This window comes from Neofelis nebulosa, chromosome 10 (assembly GCF_028018385.1).
Source record: "Neofelis nebulosa isolate mNeoNeb1 chromosome 10, mNeoNeb1.pri, whole genome shotgun sequence".
Lineage (NCBI taxonomy): Eukaryota > Metazoa > Chordata > Mammalia > Carnivora > Felidae > Neofelis > Neofelis nebulosa.
Genome location: NC_080791.1, coordinates 112,815,394 through 112,838,874, shown reverse-complemented (window position 1 = coordinate 112,838,874; position 23,481 = coordinate 112,815,394). Strand labels below are relative to the sequence as shown.

Below are 23,481 nucleotides of genomic sequence, written 5' to 3'. Positions count from 1 at the left end.
TTGTTTTCTTACTGAACAGAAACCGTGGGAATAAACATCCCTGTCTTGTCCCTGTTCTTGGGGGGAACATTTTCAGGCTTTCACCGTGTGTGCTTTTCAGAGATGCCCTTTCTCAGGCTGAGAGAATTTCTCTCTAGTCCTGCTTCGCTGAGTGTTTCTGTCACGGATCAGTGTTGCATTTTGCCAAAAGCTTTTTTTTTTTTTGCAGCTATTGAGATGGTTTTTCAATACGGTGAGCTACGTCGATTTTCAAATGTTTAAGCCACCTTGCGTTCCTGATAGAAATCACCCCTGGTTGTGAAATATATACTGTCAGATTTGATTTGCTAAAATTTCGTTTAGAATTTTTGCATCTTGGGGCGCCTGGGTGGCTCAGTCGGTTAAGCGTCTGACTTTGGCTCAGGTCATGATCTCACAGCTCGTGAGTTCAAGCCCCGCGTCTGGCTCTGTGCCGACGGCTCAGAGCCTGGATCCTACTTCAGATTCTGTGTCTCCCCCTCTCTCTGCCCCTCTCCCGCTCATGCTCTGTCTCTCTCTGTCTCAAATCTCAAAAATAAATAAAAACATTAAAAAAATTTTAGAATTTTTGCATCTACGTTCATGAAAGATATTGATCTCCCTTTCTTTTTCTTTTGTTAGTAACTGGGGGACATTGGCCTCATGGAATGCATTGAGACATTTTCTTCCCTTCAATTTTTTGCTAAAAATAGTATAGCTACTCTGGCTTTTTTGATTCATATTAATGCGTGTGCCTTGCCCTATCCTTTTAATTTTCAGGTATTTTTTAACCGCCTTCTTTTTTTAAAGCTTATTTATTTTTTAGTAATTTCCCAACGTGGGGCTCAAACTCACGACCCTGAGATCAAGAGTCATTTGCTCTGCCAACTGAGCCAGCCAGGTGCCCCTCAGCTCTTTGTGTCTTTATTTTTAATGCGTATTTCTTATAGAAATCTCAGAGTGGGGTCATATTTAATGTGCTCATGGTTTGGTTCAAATCTGTCCCCTTGCTATGGGCTTTCTACTTGTCTCCTCTGGTCTCTGTTCACCCTTTTCTGCCTTTGTTTAGAGAAATAGAATTTTGTCATTCATTTTCCCTCCTTTGTTGACTTGAAAACTACGACTCCTTGTTTTGTTAGTTCGGTGGTTGCTGAAGGCCTTCCAGTAAAGACTTTTCTCTCATTCTGACCCGTCTTCGAGTCCCATCACGCCAGCTGATGGGTGAGACCCTTGCGATAACTCATTTCCAGTTCCTGTCTCAGTTCTGTTACGTATTTTTCTTCTGCGTATCTTGATGAGCCGCCCCCCCCCCCCCCCCCCCCGCCGCCCCACGTTATTTGTTTTGTTTGAAGAGTCAGTTACCTTTTAGAGGGGTTTAAGTGAGAAAAAGCCTGTCTTTCCCTCCATGGTTATCATTTCCTTCTGCCCAGAGCCTCTCCTTTTTAACATTGCCTATAGGGAACGCGCGCTGCTCACGAAATGTTGCAGCTTGCACATGTGTGGGAAATCTGATGGTTTTCCACATGTGTGGAACAAGACAAACGTGCTTCGTCTTTGACAGATGTTTCCACTGGTCATAAAATTCTAGCTTGGCCTTTTTCCCTTCGAGCGCGGCCGAGATGGTCTTCCAACGCCCACTCACTCGTATGGTTTCCCGCCAGAAATCCGCTGTCGTTCTGAAGCGTGACTTCTTTTCAGATGTAAAAGGCCTTCATGTTTTTGACTCTTTGTCCGCTGTTAAGCTTGTTCTTCTTATCTTTAGTTTTGATTTATTATGGGGCGGTTCAGTTTTCGTTATGATTCTTGTGCGTGGATTTCATTGAGATTCTTGAGTTTGTGGGTGCCTATAGCTTTCATCAAATGTGCTATTTGTGGCCAACATGTCTGGCCACATCTTCAAGCAATTTTTCTCTACCCCCTCCCCGTTTGGTCGGGGACATCAGCGATACATACGTTAGGCTGCCTGAAGTTGTTTCATAGCTTACCGATCATCTGTTCTTTTAGTGTAACTTGTTGTTTTCCCTGTATTTCGTTTCGCAATCTCTTCAATCTCACCAGTCTTTTTTGTCTGGTATCTAATTTGCCACTAATCCCATCTGGTGTCTGTTTCATTTCAGATACTACATTTTTCATCTTTGGAAGTTTGATTTATTTAGTTTTTGTCTCATGAACATAAAGAATGTAGGTCCTATACTTTTTAGCGTCTTGCCTGCTAATTCGAACATCTGTATCGGTTTTGGGTTAGTTTTGGTTGGTTGACATATTCTTCCTTATGGGTCTTATTTCCCCGCTTCTTTGTAAGCCTGGTAACCTCTTATTGTTTGAGTAACTTATCCATCTTTTTTCTTGCTAACCTTTGTGAATTGTGGGTTTTTTTATCCTGAGTCTGTGTATCTCTGCATGTGTCCGAATATCCTTGAGCCTTGTTCTGACCTTCAAAAGCACGGTCGTTTCCAGTCTTGCCTTCAGCGTGTGTTCAGTGGGATCGTGGAGGCGTTTAGTCCTGGCCTGAATGGTTCCCAGTCCGGAGGCAAAACCCTCCGTGTGTTCGGCGCCCCCGAGTCACGGGGTTTTCCAGGTTGCTGGGTGGGAACGGCACTCTTCCGGGACCTGTGTGGTTGATGTGTGTTGTTACCTCTGACCCTGCGGGTGCCTCCTTCCCCAGCCCCGGGTGGCTTTGTCAGATGTGTGCGTTGATCCCCTGCCCCAGAACACTCAGAGGGACCCACTGCACGTCTCCTGTGGCCTCCGTGCCCAGCCTTCCCTCCCTGCCCTCCGCCCTGCATATGGCGGCCCTGACCTCCCTGCATTCCTGATGCCGTTGCCCCACCAGGAACTCCCCCTGCTTCGTCGGGCGGCGCTTTCTCTCGGGATGGCCTAGAAATGCCGCGAAGGCAGTAGGCTAGGACCCATCATAGGGCTCACCTCTATTGTGTCCCGTCTCTCATGGATTCCTGTCCTGCCTTTGAAACCATTTTTTTCATGCATTTTAGCCTATTCTGGTGGTTCCAGGCAGGAGACTACATTCAACACTGTTACCATGTCTCACCTGGACATGGGGGCCTCCCTCTCTCTCTCTCTCTCTCTCTCTCTCTCTCTCTCTCTCTCTCTCTCTCTCTCGTGTCTCTGTCCATTGTCTCCACCTCTCTCCACCCGCTTCCAGTCTGTCCCTCCCCTGCTCTTACCTCTCTCTGTTCGCCTCCCTCTGTGCCCTCTCCAGGTCCCCTCTCTCTGCCTCACCGTCCCCGTGACCACCGTTGGCAGCCGTGGCTTCCCGTTCACGGCCTCTGTGGTCCAAGCATCATCAGTTTTGCGTTTTCTGGAGAGAACTGTCTTGCCCCGGTCTGCTCACACGGGACCCCCTCACCGGTGCCTCACGGTCCCCTAACCTGCGTCTGCTTGTTTACTATTCTTCGAGTGTGGACTCAGGCAGACGAGGGGCTCAGGAAGCAGCCATGCGTACAACGGGTTCTGTAGCAGCTCTCCTGTAGTGACACAAAGAACAAACACTACACAGAGTTAGTGAAATGCGTGAAAACCAACGTGGTAGGTGTGGCCGAAGGAGCATGAGCTCTGCACATGCGTATTCTTAGCTTAAGAACAGGGGTCGGGGTGCCTGGGGGCTCGGTCGGTGGAGCGTCCGACTCTTGGTACCGGCTCAGGTCATGATCCCACGGTTTCATGGGTTCAAACCCCACGTCGGGCTCTGTGCTGACAGTGTGGAGCCTGCTTGGGATTCTCTGTCTCTCTCTGTCACTCTGTCCCTCCCCTGCTCACTCTGTCTCTGTATCTCTCAAAATAGATAAATAAGCTTAAATTTAAAACAACAAAAAAAAAGAGGGGCATGTGGGTGGCTCAGTTGGTTAAGCGTCCGACTTCGGCTCAGGTCATGATCTCATGGTCCGTGAGTTCGAGCCCCACGTCGGGCTCTGTGCTGACAGCTCAGAGCCTGGAGTCTGCTTCTGATTCTGTGTCTCCCCCTCTCTCTGTGCCTCCCCTGCTTTCTCTCTTTCTCTCTTTCAAAAATAAACATAAAAAAATACTAAAAAAAAAAAAAGAAAGGGTGGTCAGGGAAGGGTGTTCAGGGAAGAGGAAGGAGGAGAGGAGGGATACTGGAGGGAACAGAGGGTGCGGGGTGGGGGCGCTCAGTGTCCACCGCCCCAGGGGCTCCAGCAGCGTGGCCATTCTGTGTGATTCCCCCCTAGAGCCCGTATCCCTCCTTCCCTCGTCTGGTCTCTGCCACCTCGTTAGCCAGTTGCTGCCAAGGGCTTTTGTAAGTGTCACTGGTGATTCTGCGTCCGATGATTGCTTCCTTTCTCTGAACAGACACCGGGGCCAGACTGTAGGTGCACATGCAGCCCACAGAGAACTAAGTTAAGAACAGCATTGGAGACGCTTCCCTTGAGTGTAAATTCTTGGTGCGTTTGCGTCCCGTGGCCGTCAGAGCATGCTACCAAGGGCTGGTGGCTCAAAGCGGCAAAAATGCGTTCTCTCGTTGTTCTGAAGGCTGGACGTCCGCAACGGGGGCATCTGCGGGGCTGTCCTCCCTCTGAAGCCTCCAGGGGAGGGTCCTTCCTGCCTCTTCCAGCCCATGGCAACAGCTGGCAGCCCGTGGCATTCCTTGGCTGCTGGACTCCAGCGTCCCCGCCCCACCACCCCGTGGCTTTCTCGAAAGGACGCATCACGAGTCGGGGGCCACCCTACCCGCCGAGACCTCGCTCACTCATTACATCTGCACAGACCCTGTTTCCAGATAAGGTCCCATTCTGAGGTTGCAGGTGAGTGTGAATTTTGGGGGGACTCTGTTGAGCCCAGCACGTCAAGTGATTATGCCTCTCCCTGCTCAGAAGTGACAGCGAGGGGGGTCGGGTGCCGGACAGGACGCTCCCTTCCCAGCCTCCATCACCCGGAGACGCGGCCCTGAGGCACGTCTGGGAAGGATCCTGAGTGCGCTGCTCGGACCGTGCTCTCCCTTTGCACGGTGCCGGGGCTCAGAATGAGGCCCGGCCACCTGCCGCCGTCCCGGCCCCGCGCCTGCGGGGTGCGTGTGCCCTGCTTTTCTGGGAGGCTCTCTGCTCGTGGGCCACGCATCCAGGAACGCGCACGTTCTGTGTGATGCCGTCCGGCCCTCCCAGGACCCTGTACGGAGAAAGCCGATGGACACACGGGGCAGGATGCTCGGAGCCTGCTGCTTCTCAACAAGGTTGCGTGAGCGAGCACACCTTCGCACCCGTGGCCACTGCTCCGCGTGCTGGGTGTGGAGGCCTTTCCTGGGCACCCTTCCTGCCGGGTGGGGTCAGGGAGCGGCCGGCGGGGGGCACGGACGATGGTGCCCGTGGATGTGAGGGGAGCGTCCCGTGTGCCGGCTGTGCTGGGAGTCCCGACAAGCATCTGCCCCTCTCGGTGACAGCACAGCACAGGGGGCGCTGAGCCCGTGATGCTCCTTGTCTCATCGGAGCCTCAGGGGCCCGCTGGGGACGTCCCCTCGTGTCCATCTCCCCCCCCCCCCCCCCTCCCCCCCCCCCCCGCCGCAGCCCCGGACCGGGCCCCCCAGAGGGGCAGGGGCCTCGGGAGTGGAGGTGGGCCTTCCCCGGCTGGGATAGACGGGGTAGACGGAATATTCATGCTCCCCCCTCCTAAATTCCTGGCCCCCATGTGGCTGTAATTGGAGATGGGGCCTTTAGTGAAGCAGGTGATGTAGGCAAAATGACGTCGTCACTGGGGTGGGGCCTTGATCCTGCAAGATTAGTAGTGTCCTTGTAAGAAGAGTCGCCACAGAGCTCCCTCCCTCCACGTGAGGACACAGCGAGGGTGCCGTTCGCGAGCCGTGAGGACCGTGCTGGTCCCCTGATCTCTGACTTGAAGATGAATGTTGTGTAAGCCCCCCGTCGGTGGCGTTTGGTTACGGCTTCAGGCAGACAAAGACCCTGGGCCTTGTCCCCACCCTGGGTCTGGCAGAACGCCCTGGGCGTTCACGGGGCGTCCGCTCTCCCGCAGACTGTAGGCACAGTGAAGGTCAGATCGCGGTCTGGAGGGGGCCTCTGAGCCCCGCCGTGAGCGCTCAGTGTAGGGGAGCGGTCGTGCCCCCCTCTCGGCAGGCCTGTCCGGATGTTCGGGCGGGGCAGGAGTACACGTGCTTCCTGTTTAAAATGATCCAGCCAGGGGCGTCTGGGGGGCTCAGTCGGTTGAGCATCTGATTTTGGCTCAGGTCACGATCTCGTGGTTCGTGAGTTCGAGCCCCGCGTCGGGCTCTGGGCTGACAGCTCAGAGCCTGGAGCCTCCTTCTGATTCTGTGTCTCCCTCTCTCTCTGCCCCTTCCCTGTTCACGCTCTGTCTCTCTTCTTTCTCAAATATAAATAAACATTAAAAATAATAAAATGATACATGCAGCTAGCAAGCTGTTAGATAAAACATGTTTTCACAGAGACACCTTCATAGAGACAAAATTTTAAAAGTGTTTGGAGATTTAGGGCCACCTGGGTGGCTCAGTCGGTTAAGTATCCGACTTCAGCTCAGGTCATGATCTCACAGTTTGTGAGTTCGAGCCCCATGTTGGGCTCTGTGCTGACAGCTCGGAGCCTGGAGCCTGCTTTGGATTCTGTGTCTCCTTCTCTCTCTGCTCCTGCCCTACTCACACTCTGTCTCTCAAAAAGTGAATAAACGTTAAAAATATTTAAAAAAAAAAGTGATTGGAGATTTGTCATTTCATGTGAGGGGAAGCTGGCATTATACTAAATATGACTGAATCCAGCAACGTCTGGAAAATAGTAAACGTTGTTAATTTTTACCTATTCCGTAAAATGTATTTGTCCTGCCTTCCATTTAGCGAAATTACTACGCACAATTTATGTTCCGCTGAGAGCATAATCTAAATAATTAAAAACTTAATATATTAACACGCACAGAATGGGGATGGGTTTTCAAAAGAACAGAAGGGAAAATAAGTTTAAGCATTTTTGGGTAAGATTCCAAAAAGGACAGCTACTGAAATATTTCAAATGACCCACGGAAAGGCAAAATACAAATTAAAATTCCTGAGCCTTATAATTTCAAGCAGCGATCATTGAAAACAGCAACACTTAAAATTCGGCCTCCTGAGAAATTAATTTCCTGGGCTATTTTTATGAACCCAGAACGAGTAGCCAATGGGAAGATTCAGCGTCTTCTGCGTGGGTCGTATTTAGGGTTCTGTGGATCCAGGTTCTGGAGACACAAGGGGTGGTTGAATGTTCCCAGCTGTTCCTCAGATACCGCGTGGCACCGTTGTAAACAAGGCCCACCTTGGAGATGCGCCAGGCTGGGTTCCAGACCACCGCCAGGGAGTGAAGACCGCAGCCGAGCCGGGCAGGCGAGTGGCTCAGTTTCCCGGCACGTATAAATGTTAGGTTTGCACTACGCTGCCCTCTGTTAAGTGTGCAAAGCAGTATGTCTAAAAAGTAACGTGCATGCTTTATTTTTATTTTAAAAAGTTTTTTCTTAATGTTTGTTTTTGAGAGAGAGAGAGACAGCATGAACGGGGGAGGGTCAGAGAGAGAGGGAGACCCAGAATCCGAAACGGGCTCCAGGCTCCGAGCCGTCCGCACAGAGCCCGACGCGGGGCTCGAACCCACGAACCGTGAGATCATGACCTGAGCCGAAGTCGGACGCTCAACCGAATGAGCCCCCCGCCCCCGCCGGGCGCCCCAGTAATGTGCATACTTTAAAGAATACTTTGTTGTGGGGGTGGGGGGCTCAGCCAGTTAAGCACTGATTCCAGCTCAGGTCATGATCTCGTGGTTTGTGCGTTCCAGCCCCGCGTTGGGCTCTGTGCTGACTGTGCAGAGCCTGCTTGGGATCCTCTCTCTCCTTCTCTCTCTGCCCACCCCTCTCAAAATAAATAAACTTAAAACAATTCCTTTGTTGCTAAAAAATGCTAGCCGTCATCTGAGCTCTCCCTGAATCTTTATCGCTGATCACAGATCACTGTAACAGACAGAAAAGCAATGAAAATTTTGAAATGTTGCAAGAATTACCAAAACGTGATACAGACCCAGAAAATGAGCAAATATACTGGGGAAATGGCGCCGGGAGGCTCGTTGGACGCAGGGTCGCCGCGGACCCTCCGCTTGTAAAACACGTGATGTCCTTGAAGGTCAGTAAAGGAAAGTGTGATACAGTGAGGTAGCCTGTAGTTCCTTCTGGAACCGGGGACTGGGAAGTTACACGTCCTTGTACCAGAAGCGCTGGGACCCTCGTTGGCCGGTCTCTTACCTGAGCACTTCGCCTGCTCACACCGTCCGTCCGTCCGTCCATCCATCCGTCCCTGCGGCACTGGAGGAGGAGGGGGACGCGGGTCAGCGGGGGTGACAGGAAGGTGACTCCCTGAGGCAGGCAGTCACTGGGGAGGCTCCAGGCTCCTGGCCTGTGCTGGGCCCTGAGCCGGGTGGGGCCGGGTGTGGGCTCGGCCAGGGGAGGGCATCCTGGGGGGGGGGGTGCTGCTCACAGAGAAGAGGTCTCTGCTTCTGAGAAGAGCCAGATGACAGTGTCTGAGGTGTCACCCGTGCCCTGGCCGGGCCCCTGGACAGGCTGAGCTTAAATCGCCTGAGGACAGACATCTCTGGGCCCACAGGTCCTGCCATGGGGTTTGACAGGCTGCTCAGAACGGACTCTCGGGCCTGCTGCGTGGGTCACTGTCTGCACTGGGGGGCGGGGGGCAGCGGGCCGTGCTGGGGAGAGGGTGCCGGAAGGGCATCTCCCGCCAGGAGGTTGGCACCTCCGTTCTGAACTCCCCGGAGTGGGGAGGTGTTTTCTCCAGACGCGCTCTTAGGAAGGCCAAGGTCGTGGGTGCAGAGGACGGGCAGAGTCCCACAGCCGTGGCAATAACAGGAATTAAAGGAAAGCTGTCCTTGGCTTAAATACTGTCATCAGGGGTGATAGCAGGCCTGGGGGTGGCTGCAGCCCCACCCACCGCACAGCAGGTGTCCCGAGCCTCTCACGTGGCCTTCAAGCTGGCAAGGGCCCATCTCGGGGTTGGGAATTGTAAAAGCATTTTCATAACAGACACATCCCAGCTTTCAGATCTCGGTGACATTCGTTTCCCCCTGGAAATCTCAGAGCTCTGTAATTTTCCTTGAGGCGCCTGGTTCCCAGACCCGGTAATTAGACTTGGCCGCTGGGAACCCATCGTCTGGAAGGTGTGTCCGCCCTGTGCAAGGCCCCACAGACGGCGCTGCCCCAGCTGGAGCCACTTGGGGAAGCCGGCCTCCCTCCCAACCCCGCGGGCGGGGGTGGGGGGCGGGGGGGATCTTGGCCAATGCTCCTCGGTGGTAGGTCAGTGTGCATCAGGCAGGAGGACTCGGGCCGTGCCGCCTTCTCCGGGCATTCCCAGCACAGGGGCCAGAGCCCGGCAGGGGCAGGCCAGCTAGACGGCTGGGGCTGGGACCCGCCCCTGAGTCCAGAATGCCCTGCCCGTCCAGGCTGTGCAACCATATTGTGATTTTGCGTTTCATCTTGGAGCCCGAGGGCGGCTAGTTCGTGAGAGCCGGAGACGAGGAACCAGCTGAACTTTTCCCTGGTGGGTCAGGGTCCAAGGGAGAAAGCGGGAAGCTTGTCTGAGGACGGACGTGAACGATAATGCATTTGTTAAATCGGAGCGGGGGCAGAGGGAGCCTGTGGGAAGTCTGTCCTGGCAGCCCAGCCTCCCGTAAGCCTACGACTGCTGTAAACGTTAAGGTCCACGCTTTAAAAGCATATACAAATATATCCATAAATGCCAACATTCTGCATCCCGCCTCCTGGTGTCCATCAGCCGCTGTGTGGACGAGGGGCGTGTTTTGGTGCCCAGATGGGAGGGAATCGACCCGCTTTCCCCTTCTGGGGCCACACACTGCCCTCCCCTTCTCGCGGGCAGTTCAGGCTCAAAGCTCCTTGGTGCCCAGGGCGGGTTGTCTTGGAGCCTGGGAGCGGCTCCAAGGGCACATCTGGAACCCACCCGTCCCGTCTGGGCTGTCCAGCTGAGGCGCCCTCCCTGCTGGCGTCACGAGGGGCTGGGGCCGGGGCAGGTCCCTTCCTGGCTGCCCTTATCTGAGTAGGAGCCGTAATGATACCCTCCTGCCTACCACACTCTTGCGAGGGTGTGGCGCTTGGGGTCAGTGCGCCTCAGCCCTTCCAGAAGCATCAGCTGTGCCCGGACCACACTGGGCGCCCCTTGGCCTCACCCACGCGTCTCCTTTCAGAATCTGGAGTCGACTTGATTGATCAGGGACTTGTGTCCAAAAAACCACTAGGAGGCAGATCCTAGGTTATAGTCATTGGATTTTTACAGCCACTGTTAATTAAAAACATTGTAACCATACAGAAAGGTAGGAGAACATAATAAGTTATTTATTTATTATTTTTTTAATTGTCAAATTTTTAAGGTTTTTATTTTTGAGACAGACACACACACACACACACACACACACACACACACACACAGTGTGAGTAGGGGAGGGGCAGAGAGAGAGGGAGACACAGAATCGGAAACAGGCTCCAGGCTCCGAGCTGTCAGCACAGAGCCCGACGTGGGGCTCGAACCCATGAACGGTGAGATTGTGACCCGAGCCGAAGTCGGACGCTCAACCGATGGAGCCACCCAGAGGCCCCAATTATTTATTTTGTAAATGTTTATTTATTTATTTAGTGTGTGTGTTTGGCGGGGGAGGGGCAGGGGCAGGGAGAGAGGAGAGAGGGAGAGAATCCCACGCAGGCTTCGTGCTGTCCACGCAGAGCCCATCGTGGGGCTCCAGCTGACGAACGGTGAGATCATGACCAGAGCCGAAACCAAGAGCCCGACGGTGAACCGACTGAGCCCCCGGGTGCCCCAAATATTGCATCAAAGCATAATCCGCTCGGTGTTCATTACTTAGGCCTTTTAAAAGAAAGTTTACTTACTTATTTCATAAAAACATTTGAAGATTTTGCCATACGTTCATATGCAGTTCCACTTTTCTGTATTTACGTGAGAGAATCAGGTAGGTCAGCCGAGTTCTGTCCCGTCCACACCGTGAGCTGTGGTCGCGCACATGGTTACGTGTATCATTATAGCCACAGCCGTCTGCCGGCCTGACCTGGGCTGGATTGATGAAAGGGCTCGGGGAACCAGGGAGGGAGCTCGGGTGGCACCAACGGGTGTCAGGACGGAGAGGACAGACCTCGTTTATCCACAGACACGGCGGGGATGGGAACAGAGATGTTACTCGGGAGGCTGGTTCCACAGATGCCAAGATAACGTGGGTAGGTGGGCGATTCTTTCCCCTGGCCCCTCCGGCTGCTCTTCCCTGGCCCCCGCCCCCCTGCCCCCCTGCCCCCGGCCCCCCACTCCCTGCAGCCCAGAGCTCACGCCGACTGGCGGGCGATTCCAAACCATGCGTGTGGCAGCCTGGGTGCCCCCAGCATTTGGCGCCAATTCCTGCAGCCACGACGGTGGCCCCGTGTGTCCACGTCTGTGCACGGTCCCCGTGCAGCCCCCTGGAGGTCTCCCTGCCTTGAGGATGAGTGAATTTTATACATTTGAGTGAGGTAAACGTGGAATCACAAAATCCTGCTGACAGCTTGTCGCATATATAGGGTGCTTTGTGTTTTCTTCTTCTCATTTTTAATCTTTATTTTTGAGAGAGAGAGAGGACAGAGCGTGAGCAGGGGAGGGGCAGAGAAGGGGGAGACTCAGAATCTGCAGCAGGCTCCAGGCTCAGACTATCAGCACAGAGCCCGACACAGGGCTTGAACCCACAAACTGTGAGATCGTGACCTGAGCCAAAGTCGGACGCTTTAATTGGCTGAGTCACCCCAGGCACCCCCGTTTTTCCTTGTTAATAGGCTCCCCGGGGGGGTGGGTGAGAGAAACACGTTCTGGGGGTCAGTGCACGTTACTGACCTGTGTTTTTATAGCCGCCCCAGAGGTCGGTGTGCCGAAACGCTTGCCCAGGGGTGGCGGGGGCAACCTTTCCTCCCCCAGTCCGGCACTGACTTCCCGAGCGAGTCTGGGTTCCGTGGCATTGAGGCTTTCGGAGCCTGCCCTGCCCACCTCACTGTGGGGTGAAGAACCCCTGTGGCCCCTCTGACCCCCACGGTGTTGCCGGATAAAATGCAGGACGCCCGGTTCTGTTTGAATGGCAGACGAACAAAGAATAAAGACGAGCATAGTTTTCCGTGGCAGCGCGTCCCACGCGATGTTCGGGAAATACGTCCAGTAAAACGTATTTATTGTTGACCCGAGATGAAATGTGGCTGGGCGCCTTCTCTGCCACCTGGCCGTCCTCCCAGGAGTTAATGATTAAATGTTTTCCCAGGGCTTTGCCTTTCCCACGGGCTTGCCCGTCTCGTGGCTCAAGCCCCGTTTCAGGTCAGGACCTGGTGCTCAGGTCTGCGCCCCGAGCTCCCGGGCCGTCCTCCGAAGGACCAGGGCGCAGGCCTTTTCCTCTTCAGACCCGCCCAGTGGGGCCTCCTGCGCCCGCACTTTGGTGGCAGGCGCGTCCGTTCGCGGGTGTCACCCCGGGCCAGTGTGAGGCGCCCTTGTGCGGGGGCCGTGTGCGGAGGTCCGTGGGTCACAGGAGCCCCTTCCTCTTCTGGCCATCGGTTCTGTTTCCGGAGTCGAGTTTGACTCCAGTTGGTGTGAGCACCGTCGAGTCCCGTCCCACCTTCTTTAATTTTCTGGAAAGTAAACCCCCGCGGGCGTTGTGCGCATTTCCCGACGGCTCAGACCTGCGTGTCCCTGACGGTCACCGGCCCGGTGGGTCCAGCAGCAGACGTGTTGCGGGGCTGGTAAAGTGACCGCTAGGGACGCTGAGTTCCCCACGAGTGTCCTGGCCGAGCGTGTGCCCAAATCTGTCCCCCGTGAAACTGCCTGCCCGCCAGCCACAGCCGAGCTCACCGTGCCGTCCGGCCACCTCGGGGCCTGTGCTTCGGCCCCTGTGCCCTCCTCTCCCTGTCCGCTGAGGGCCCACGGTGTCCCCACTGCTGAGGGGGGTGGCGGCGAATAAGCAGAGCCCCCATGCACACGGACGCTGAAGTGTCGCCCGAGCAAGGTGACCCTGGGGAGCAGCTCACATCGAGGCTGCGGAGGGCTTTTGAGGAAGGGAGCCAGGGCGGGCGTAGATGGGAGCAGTGCCCTGGCTGCCACCTTAGGAAGCGGGGCTGGGATCCTGCGTGAGCCCCCCGCGGAAGTAACTCGGCCCTTGAACCGTCTCAGACGGGCGCGCACTGCGCCCGCTTCTGCTGGGGGCTGTCCGCCTGCCCGTCTTGCAGATGCTGACCCTCGAGGCCCGACCGCGAGCCCCTGGGGCCAGCGCCCATCCTTCGTGGGGAGAGCTGGTGGGCCCGGTGGGCCTGGGACGGCCCCCTTCACTTCCACCTGGGCCTGGCTTTCCATAAACCTGACGGCGTCCCTGCCCATCAGACAGGGATGCCCTGCTGTCCTGTGAGTGGGAGGCCACCTTCGCTGTGTCCTCTCTGTGTCTCTTGGTCCCTGCAGGGTCCGGAAGCAGCACAGGCACGCGGTGAGGAGGGGATGACGTAGTTCTTTATCGGACCCCCGTCAGGGCAGGAAGCGGCCCCCCCCCCCCCGGGAGCCCCGAGTGACGGACGGACCCGTCGGCTGTGTCCACTCTGACCGCCGAGGCTGCGAACGCCGCGCCTCTCCGCTGTCCCTCACCCCCGGGAAAAGGCAGGTTTGCGTCTGCGCCCCTGTGGCCCCGCTGAGCTCTTTTAGGTACGGCCACGGTCCCCTGGGGAGCTGCCGAGACCGCGTCCCAACCGATCCACCCAGAAATTCTGGTGCTTCTCTTGTTCTGAAACTCCTCCGGGTGACTTCTCTGCAGCCGGGACGAAGAGTGGCTTTTCTAGAGGAAACACGTCGCCGGAACCTGGGACATAGTTGCAAGTGGTGATGTGTGTGCAACTATTACGACGTCTTTACAAGCAAACGTTTATGTTACTTATTATAACATTACGATTACTTGCACGCGATGCGGAAATAACTACGTTATCGGATGATTTCCGCACCCTAGTTGTGACTATTCTGAATCACAGAGGCCGTGCGTAGGGTATTCTGCGCAGTTACGTTAGGCTCTTCTTTCTTGCCTGGGGAGATGGTGATTGCATTTTGGCCGGGCTGCTGGGGACCCTGCTAGGCTGGAGCCAGGGACACCCAGGTCCTGTCCCCGGCCACAGCCCTCTTGCCTCTGACCAGATTTTGCAGTCCTCTGGATGGGGGAACGGGAAGCTCGAATCACAGAGACGTCTGGCAGTGACCACAGAAAAGACCCATCGGCTCTGACGTTTTAATTCGGAATCACACTGGCGTTAACTTTGGGGATTTTAACCGAAAACCAAGGATCCTCCTGGGTGATTGGGGCAATCGTTTCACTAGCCCGGTGACCCTCTGCGGGTGGTCTAGGGAGAGATGACTCTGGTCGGACTCTCTCTCGCACTCGTGGTGCGAGGGCCGGAAGGTAACTGCCATCGACCAGGAGAGCCCAGGGCAGAGCTGGAGAGCCCCCTGGGGCCCACGCTCCCGTCCCCAGCATCGCCTGAGCCTCCCGATGGTCACCACAAACCAGAAATCTGGCTTCTCATATGAAATCCTTAGGTTTGCAAACATTTAAAGCCCCGTGCGGGCCAAACAAAACAGGGTCTGTTGGCCACGCGATGGTGGCCCCTTCCCCAAGGACGGTGCAGACCCGCTGGGCAGTAAGGAGCCCCTGACCCTGGTCACGGCCTCTCCATTCCCCTGGCGAGGGGGTGCATTTCTGGAGGGGCTCCTTTGCTTTCTTGGGCCTCCTGTGTACCTGGGTGTCTGGTGACCCCGGGAAAGTCTTGGGGGGGGCGCCCCTGGTGGCCGCCTGCGCCCCAGGACTGACCCCACGGGCAGAGCAGTGGAAACTTCCACAGGGTGTTTGCTGTCGTTAAACGAACTCTGGAAGTAAACAGTGCGAGCCGGTTTTCCCACGATGAACACAGAGCTGGCCCTGGGTGATCTGTGCCCCACCTGGGGCTTTCCTGAGCTTCCCAGGGTCACGAAACACGAGCGCGGGGGCCACGCACCCCAGCACCTGCCGGGCCTGGAGCCTGGGCCAGATGGCAGGCGTGCTGCTCTGTCCCCCTCCCTCCTGCAAATGGCTGGGTATTTGGTATGGGGTCCTCGTGTGGGGGGGGGGGCCCTTCACACTCACAGCTGTGCCCTCCGCGGGAAGATGCCAGGACTTAACCAGGCCGTCCCTGAACGGTCAGGGTGGCCTACGTCCCTGGGTGCTCAGGACAGCCCCGGTTTTGCAGGGAACAACCTGCCCACGTTCCGTGTGCACAGGGACTTGACCTCCTTCACAGAGTTCACGTACAAGTGGTGTTGGCTGCTTTGGCGCGGCACCCCTGGGGTCCCCCCGGCTTTTGTCCTCACCTCTCCGGAGCCCTGCCCACAGAGATGGGGGCATCATTTGGCAGCCTGCTCTCAGAATTACGTCTACATCCTTCTCTGCCCTTCAGCGGCCGTGGTCCGAGGGCCAGTCGGCGCCCCGACCCGGTCTTCGCTGGGGAGCCTCTGCTTGGTGGCACAAAGGCTGTACTTCCAGCTGCCACAGACTTTTGGGGACCCCCGGGTCTCCCCGCATCAGCCTGCTCATGACTTCAGCTCCGCCAGAGTCCTGGGCATGGAGACGATCTCCCCTGTGAGCCTGGCCTTGCCTTTCTGTTCTGTTCTGTTCTGTTTTTGCAGTTACCTATCGTTGCTCTGTGTTTGAAGCAGAGGGGTTATTACACATGAACTTGGTACCTGTGTGACCCGCCCGAGCCTGCGTTTCTTCCTCTCCTGCTGCTCTGTCCTCATAGAAAGACAAAAGGGAGTTTTTCTTCCTTACCTTGGGAGGCTTCCAGCTGCCCCCGGGGCTCCTCGGCTAGTCCCCGTGAGCTTTGGTCCTGGCCTCCGCTAGTTAGGGCTCCTTCCGCGTGCCGGGTTTCCCAGCTCTGGGCAGAGCCCGTGGGCCCCCACGCGGGTCCTGGCCGCCTCCTGGCCCGGGGTTCCGGAGAGCACAGGGGGTGCCGAGTTCTCCCCGCCTTCGGAGGTCTGTGCATCCCTCAACGGTGGCCCGGCCGCCCGTGCAGGGCCGTGAACCCGGGACGCCGGCCTCCGCGAGCGCTGGGGTTTGCCTGTCCTTTTCACGTTGCCTCCTTGTTCTCCTCCTCCCCGCTCCTTACAGACGCAGGGCAGCCATGCCGCGTAGCCCGACGTCCAGCGAGGACGAGATGGCCCAGAGCTTCTCCGACTACTCCGTGGGGTCGGAGTCGGACAGCTCCAAAGAAGAAACCATCTATGACACCATCCGGGCCACGGCGGAGAAGCCCAGCGCCCCCAGGATGGAGGAGAGCCAGGGCCACGCAGTGGTGATCCGCATCCTCATCCAGGACCTGCAGCAGACAGTAGGCCCCGTTGCTCGTTTCGCTCAATGCCAAGCATGCCTGCGGGCGGCCTCTGCACGGCCCGTCCTGGTGGCGCCCCACACGGCGTGTGACTGCTCCGCCCTCCCTCCTCCCCACCAGCTGCCTTCGCCTGCACGCTGGCACCCCGGTGCCCTTGCTGAGCACCTGCTGTGTGCCGGGGGGGGGCGGGGAGCCCAGGCCTCGAGGGCACGGGGACCAGCCTCGCCGAGGACATTCACACAGCGGACGCGTGGGCAGGCGGGGCCTCCGGCACCCGAGGGGGCCCTGCCTCTTCCTCCGCTCAGTGGGGCACGGCCCCCGGTGTCCCGTGCTCCTTCTCACTTGCCAGGCTGTGCAGGCTCTGTCCGGCCTGCCCCTCCCTGCACCGCCCACTGCCCACTCCCGGTTGTCCCTCAGGGTCTGGGCCCCATACCTGGGGCGGCCCCGGTAGCCCTCGGGGCTTCTCGTTGGCCCCGGCCCCGGCGTGTGCCCTGCCTTGCACTCGTTTGGTTCCCCTGGGTCCTTGCTGGTGGGCCTGCCTGTGTGGCCGCTGCCTGGAGGGTCGGCTCGTGGGGACACGGGCAGGGCTGGGGTTGTCGGAGCCGCTGTGTGAGGCGCTGGTGCCGTGGGGGAGGCGGAATATGTCACCCGAGACCGTGAGCACTCCCGGGTGCGGGGTGTGGGGTGTGGGGTGCGGGGGACCCGTCAGGCTGGGCCGGGCGGAGTCTGGGGCACACGGTGACAGCAAGAGAGGCAGTCAGAGGCTGGCAGACCCATGGCCAGGCCGAGCAGGTGCACCCAGTGGTGCAGTTCTCTTGTGTCCGTGCGTCAAGTGACCTGGTCTCTGAGCACAGCCCTTTCTCCCCTGGGCTCCCCTTTGGGGTGGGACTCAGGGGGCACCTGGGTGAGATGTGGGTCATCTCACGCTCTCTGTTTTCCTCATCTCTGTCGGTCGTGTGTGGGTGTGGACCCTGCGCGCTTCAGGTTGAAGGCAGTGGGAGCAGCGGGTGGTGTGGACGGCCTGCAGGGTGCTCGGGGGGGTGGGGGGTGGGGCGGGCCCGGAGCTCTGCGTCCACCCTTTGTGCTAAAGAGCAGAGTCCCCAGGCAGAGGCCGCGGTGGGGAGGGGGTCCTCGCAGGATCAGAGGAAGTGGCCGGTGACCCCCGCTTTGCGCAGGTCAGGCCCCCGCCTCCCGGCACCATGGGGTCTGCTATGTTGCCTCAGTACCTCGGAGCGCGGGGTCTCCGCTTGTCTGGGGGGAGCAGCTCCGGCAGGACACTGTCCTCTCCAGAGCGAGGCCTGGGGGTGCTGGGGTGCATCTTGCTGACCTGTCGCCCACGAGCGGGGTCAGCCAGATGCCGCGCCTTCCGGAAGATGCTCCAGAGCGGATCCCGCAGGCCGCGGGCCGCCCGGCAACACAGGTGTGGCTTTCAGGAGGGCAGGACGGCGTTGAGGCGTTCTGTCTTCTGCGTCGTTTACCATCTCTTACAAAACTTACTCCTTATAAAGATGTCAGGTGTTGGGAAAGCACAGACACCAGCCCCAGAGTGGCTGCAGCGAGCCTTGGGTCACATCCTGCACGCGACTCTCCAGAAGGTGACAGGTGACGGGGTCTGTGCGTACGGACGGAAGCAGGTCGGGGAACACGGGCCGCTGGCAAACCAACGTCACGTGGTTTTATGTTAACGTAAGAGGAGAAAAAGACAGTGAAGGAAATGCTGAACTTGAGCGATTCCTGGGCTGGAGGAGACTCTTTCTGAATCAATCCGTAAACGTAAACAATTATGAAACGCTGGAAGGCTGGAGGTTTCGTTGTTGTCCCTGATTACGGTTTTCCCCTCCTTTTCTCCTACCATAAGGAACTTGGCACGCTCTCATCTCGCTGGGGTAAATTAAGCTAATTGGAGCGATAAACAGACTTCCAGACATCAGGTGCTTAACACGCACACGCTGGACTTCTTTCTCTCAAACCAGCCCGCTGGACCGACGGGGACGAGGACACAGACATACTGTTCCACACAGTCGTCCAGGGGCCCAGACCCCTTCCGCTCAGTGGCCGGGCTGCCCCGGGGCTCTGGAGCCCTCCCCGGGTCCTTCCCCGGGTCCCCTGACCTGCCCAGAGGGTGAGGGCGTAGAGAACTGGGGCATGTCACTTCCCCGACCGTCCCAGTTCCTCGGAGCTGCATTTGACTGCACGGGAGGCTGGGAAATGGAGTTTGGCTCTGAGCCTAGGAAGGAAGAGGTCGGTGTTGTGACAAACGGGGAGCTGGTTGTACAGGTGTGCTCACTCACGCACATGTGCACACACGCACACTTATGCACACACAAGTACACATGTACAGGCACACATACACTCATGCACACACACACGTACAGGCACACACATGCACAGTCATGTACACATGCACACACACACACATGCACAGGTACGTGTTCACACGTATACACATGTGCACACACCCACACGCACACATGCCCACTCATGCACACACAAGTACACATGTACAGGCACACATACACTCATGCACACACACACATACAGGCACACACATGCACACTCATGTACACGTGCACACACACACGCACAGGTACATGTTCACACGTATACACATGTGCACACACCCACACGCACACACGCCCACTCATGCACACACAAGTACACATGTACAGGCACAAATACACTCATGCACACACACACACACGTACAGGCACACACATGCACACTCATGTACACGTGCACACACATGCACACACACGCACAGCCGCACAGGTACATGTTCACACGTATGCACATGTGCACACACCCACATGCACACACGCCCACTCATGCAGCCATGCACACATGTGCACACTCATGCACACACAAGTACACATGTACAGGCACACACACTCATGCACACGCACACACACACGTACAGGCACATGCACGTACGTGCACAGGTACATGTTCACACGTATGCACATGTGCACACACCCACACACGCCCGCTCATGCAGCCGTGCACACGTGCACACGCACACATAAGTACACATGTACAGGCACATATGCTCACGCACAAGCACATGCACACACACGTACAGGCACACACATGCACACTCATGTACACGTGCACACACATGCACACACACACAGGTATATGTTCACACGTATGCACATGTGTACACACCCACACACGCCCACTCATGCAGCCGTGCACACGTGTGCACACTCACGCATACACAAGTACACATGTACAGGCACTCATACACTCACACACACATACAGGCACATGCACGTATGTGCACATGCACAGGTACATGTTCACACATATGCACATGTGCACACACCCACACGCACACACGCCCACTCATGCAGCCGTGCGCACTCATGCACACATAAGGCACACATGTACAGGCACACACGCATGCACACGCACACACGTGCGCACAGCCACACATGTAAGGCACACACACGCACACTCATGTACGCGTGCACGCACACGCACCCACACGTGCACTCATACATACACATGCACACGCAGGCACACATACGGGCGCATGCACACACGCACGCACACGCACCCCCCTCTGCTCCCCCGCCTCCCGAGTCTCGTGGGTGCAGACCTGTCTGCTCACTGTCACCATCCATCCCGCCGTCCGCCTCAGAGCTCAGGAGCCTCCTGGTCTGGTCTGGCTTCCAGGGGGAGCACCAGCCAGCTGTTTCTGTTTGACGTTCTGCTTATTTTATTCTCCTCTTAACTGGAGGGACGTAACCGTCCAGTGGTGCCTTTCAGGAAGCGTTCCTGTGGCGCTGCTTCCTCGGTGGCCGTGCTGTCGGTCTGCGGCAGTCCTGGGCTCTAACGTCGCCTCGAAGCAGCGAGTCCCGGGGTGCTGCTGTAGGGGGCGCCGGCTTCCTGCAGGCCTATGGTCCCCACGTTTGCGTCCACAGGTCCGTACGTAGCCTTGCTCACGGGTATTCGTGTGTAAAGACGTTTTGTTGAATACACGCCCTCGACTCATGAACCCTGAACACCGACAATGCCACCGCTCACGCCTGGACGGAGCTCGTGCCACAGGGGAGAAGCACAGGGTGCACCTGGCCATCCTGTGCTTAGACCGTGTGGCGCCATCTCTGCACTGTGCCTCCGACCGTGGGGAACCGCAAGATCACCAGCAGGAGCCCAAAAACGGGCCCTGAGTAGAGCCCAGAAGGACTCTGGTGTGCAGGACGCAGGATGAGCTGAATGAACCAAAAAGCCTGTCGCCGGCTCGCTCTACGTTGCCCGGAGCGTGCAGATCGGACGCCACAAACGCTTGGCCGCTCCGTAAGTGGTCACGGAAGAGCCACGGATGCTGACTTGGGGACACAGACGAACGTTAGCGGGCGGGCAGACTCCCAAATGTGGAATCCGCGAATGAGGAGAATCGACTGTGCGTGTGTCCCTGTGGTTTTCGTGTCGATTTCTCCGTGCGCCGTCGGAGGCAGGACTCCTTCCCACCTCACCCCACAGCTTCGGGGACGTCGCTCGGCTGCGTCCCGTCGGTGACCTGAGTTTTTCCTTCTTTAACCGGCTCCCTAACGAAGTGGCCTCGGTTCCCATACGGGAAGCGTTTGGTGCCGGCCGTTCTGTTTCTCCCAGAAAAGCTTCCCACCTGCAGATTCTGTTTGCCCCTCGTTTCTGGGAGGTTTTCCTACACGCCGTCTGTGTTTCCGTGTTGCCGGTTGGGCTCTGTGTTTCTTGGACGGCAACTGCCGTCACCTGGGTGTCTCCGTCTGCCTTCTCTCTGACGGCCTTCATCGCTGGTGCCTGCTTGTCCTCTGCGATTCTCTCGGGTCCTCCTTTATGGTGGTTCCACTTGGACCCACTCTGTTCTGCGATCCCTGACTGAATGTGGTTGTGTGATTTCGGACTTCCGTTTGATTTCGCAGCCCTGCGTGGGCCCATCTGGAAAGCTCTTCTTTTCAGCTCTTGGTGTTTTTACGAGGTTTTCTGGCTTCTTCTTTCCCTCTTGTAGGTCTTCCTTCTTTTAATTGGGGCGCGCTCACTCTGGATGAATGCGTGTCTGATTCCCGCGTGCCTTCCCGCCTACTTTCCTTGTCTCCTCTGTGGCATGTCTTTGCTGTCTCCGGGCTGCTCTGCCTGGCGTGTCCACTTTGGCAGAAACTTGCTGTCTTTCTGGTGTTCTGGTTGCGTGTGGGTGAACTGTCCTCAGTTCCCTCCCATCCTGATGCCCAATGTCCTGCAGACGCATTCCCTCGGGGGGAAACCCCGGGTCCCGTAACGGCACCGTGGGCCAGTGTATGAAGGTCTTTTTGTTTTCCTGTCACGATGCTGCTCATTAAATTTGTGTGCACAATTTTGTCCTGTCCTTTCTTCGTTATTATTGAAATTTTAGTTAGTTGACATACAGCCCAATGTTGGTCTCAGGGGCAGAATTCAGTGACTCGCCCCTTATGTGCAACACCCAGTGCTCAGCGCACGTGCCCTCCTTAACGCCCCTCCCGCGTCTAGCCCCCCCCCCACCTCCCTCCACCAACCCTCAGTTTGTTCTCTGTCATGAACAGTCTCTTGCGGTTTGTTTCCTTTTCTTCTCTCGCTCCCTGCCCTCCTGTTCCTCTGTTTTGTTTCTTCAATTCCGCGTATGAGTGAAATCCTACGGTACTTGTCTTTCTTGGGTCGGTTATTTCGCTTAGCGTAAGAAACTCTCGTCCCGTCCACATGGTGGCAAATGGCGGCATTTCCCTCTTTTTTATAGCCAAGTAATATTCTACTGTGTGTATAAACCACATCTTTATTCATTCATCAGTCTGTGGACACTGGGGCTCTTTCCATCCTTTGGCTATTGTCGATAGTGCTGCTGTAAACACCGGGGTGCATGTGCCCCTTCGAAACAGCACACGGGTTTCCCGTGGATAAATACCTAGTAGTGCGATTGCTGGGTCGTAGGGTAGTTCTATTTCTAATTTTTTGAGGACCCTCCACACTGTTTTCCAGCGTGGCTGCACCAGTTTGCATTCCCACCAGCAGTGCAGAAGAGACCCTCTCTCTCCGCATCCTCGCCAACATCTGTCGTTGCCTGAGTTGCTCATGTGAGCCATTCTGACAGGTGGCAGGTGGTATCTCATTGTGGTTTTGATTTGCATTTCCCAGATGATGAGTGACGTGGAGCATGTTTTCGTGTGTCGGTCGGCTGTCTGGAGGTCTTCTTTGGAGAAGTGTCTACTCATGTCTTCTAACCATTTCTTCACTGGATTGTTTTTGGGGTGTTGAGTTTGATAGATTCTTTATTGATTTTGGATACTGACCCTTTATTTGATATGTTGTTTGCAGGCGCACCTGGGTGGCTCAGTCGGTTAAGCATCTGACTTTGGCTCAGGTCATGATCTCATGGTCTGTGGGTTCAAGCCCCACGTCGGGCTCTGTGCGGACAGCTCGGAGCCTGGAGCCTGATTCGGATTCTGTGTCTCCCTCTCGCTCTGCCCCTCTCCCGTTTGTGCTCTATCTCTCTCTGTCTCTCAAAAATAGACCTTAAAAAAAAGATGTCATTGGCCAATAGCTTCTCCCGTTCCGTTGGTTGCCTTTTAGTTTCGTTGAGTGTTTCCTTCGCTGTGCAGAAGCTTTTTTATCTTGATGAAGCCCCAACAGTTCGCATGATGTGTGTTATTTCAGTTAGTTTGTGTAACAACCTGACGTGGGCAGTGTTGTTGACGTACTTACTACACACACAAAGTGAGCACAGTGTGTAACCAGCATGGGACGAAGTGACGGGACATCACCCGTGCCCCAAGGCCCCGTGATGCCCTCCTGGTCCCAGTCGACAGGTGAGCAGCAGGTGGCCTGGGACACAACGGCCTGCAGCCTCCAAACCTGCCAGAAGCTGGTGTTTGCTGTGGCCAGCGGACGGCCTTGCAGAAGGCGTGGCACGGGGTCGGGTGCGTCTGAGACGCTTGGGGTCACATCCCCCACTGTCCGCCCGTGTTTTGGGGCACAGCACCAAAGGTCTCGAGCCGGGGCTGTGCAAGCTGGCCATGCAGCTGGGACCAGGCGACAGCAAATGCCCTTTAAACCTCTGTTACC

General features: G+C 56.6%; 1 protein-coding gene across 9 annotated transcripts in view; it reads left to right on the top strand.

Moving 5' to 3' along the window:
* Nucleotides 1-23,481, top strand: part of SHANK2 (SH3 and multiple ankyrin repeat domains 2) — a 497,540-nt gene that overhangs the window by 52,578 nt on the left and 421,481 nt on the right. For all 9 annotated transcript variants that reach the window (XM_058689981.1, XM_058689985.1, XM_058689980.1 and 6 more), the window contains exon 3: nucleotides 16,206-16,425. In XM_058689981.1, the coding sequence (XP_058545964.1) occupies nucleotides 16,219-16,425 (207 nt within the window). In that variant the 5' untranslated portion in view covers nucleotides 16,206-16,218. The remainder of the gene's footprint in view (nucleotides 1-16,205; nucleotides 16,426-23,481) is intronic.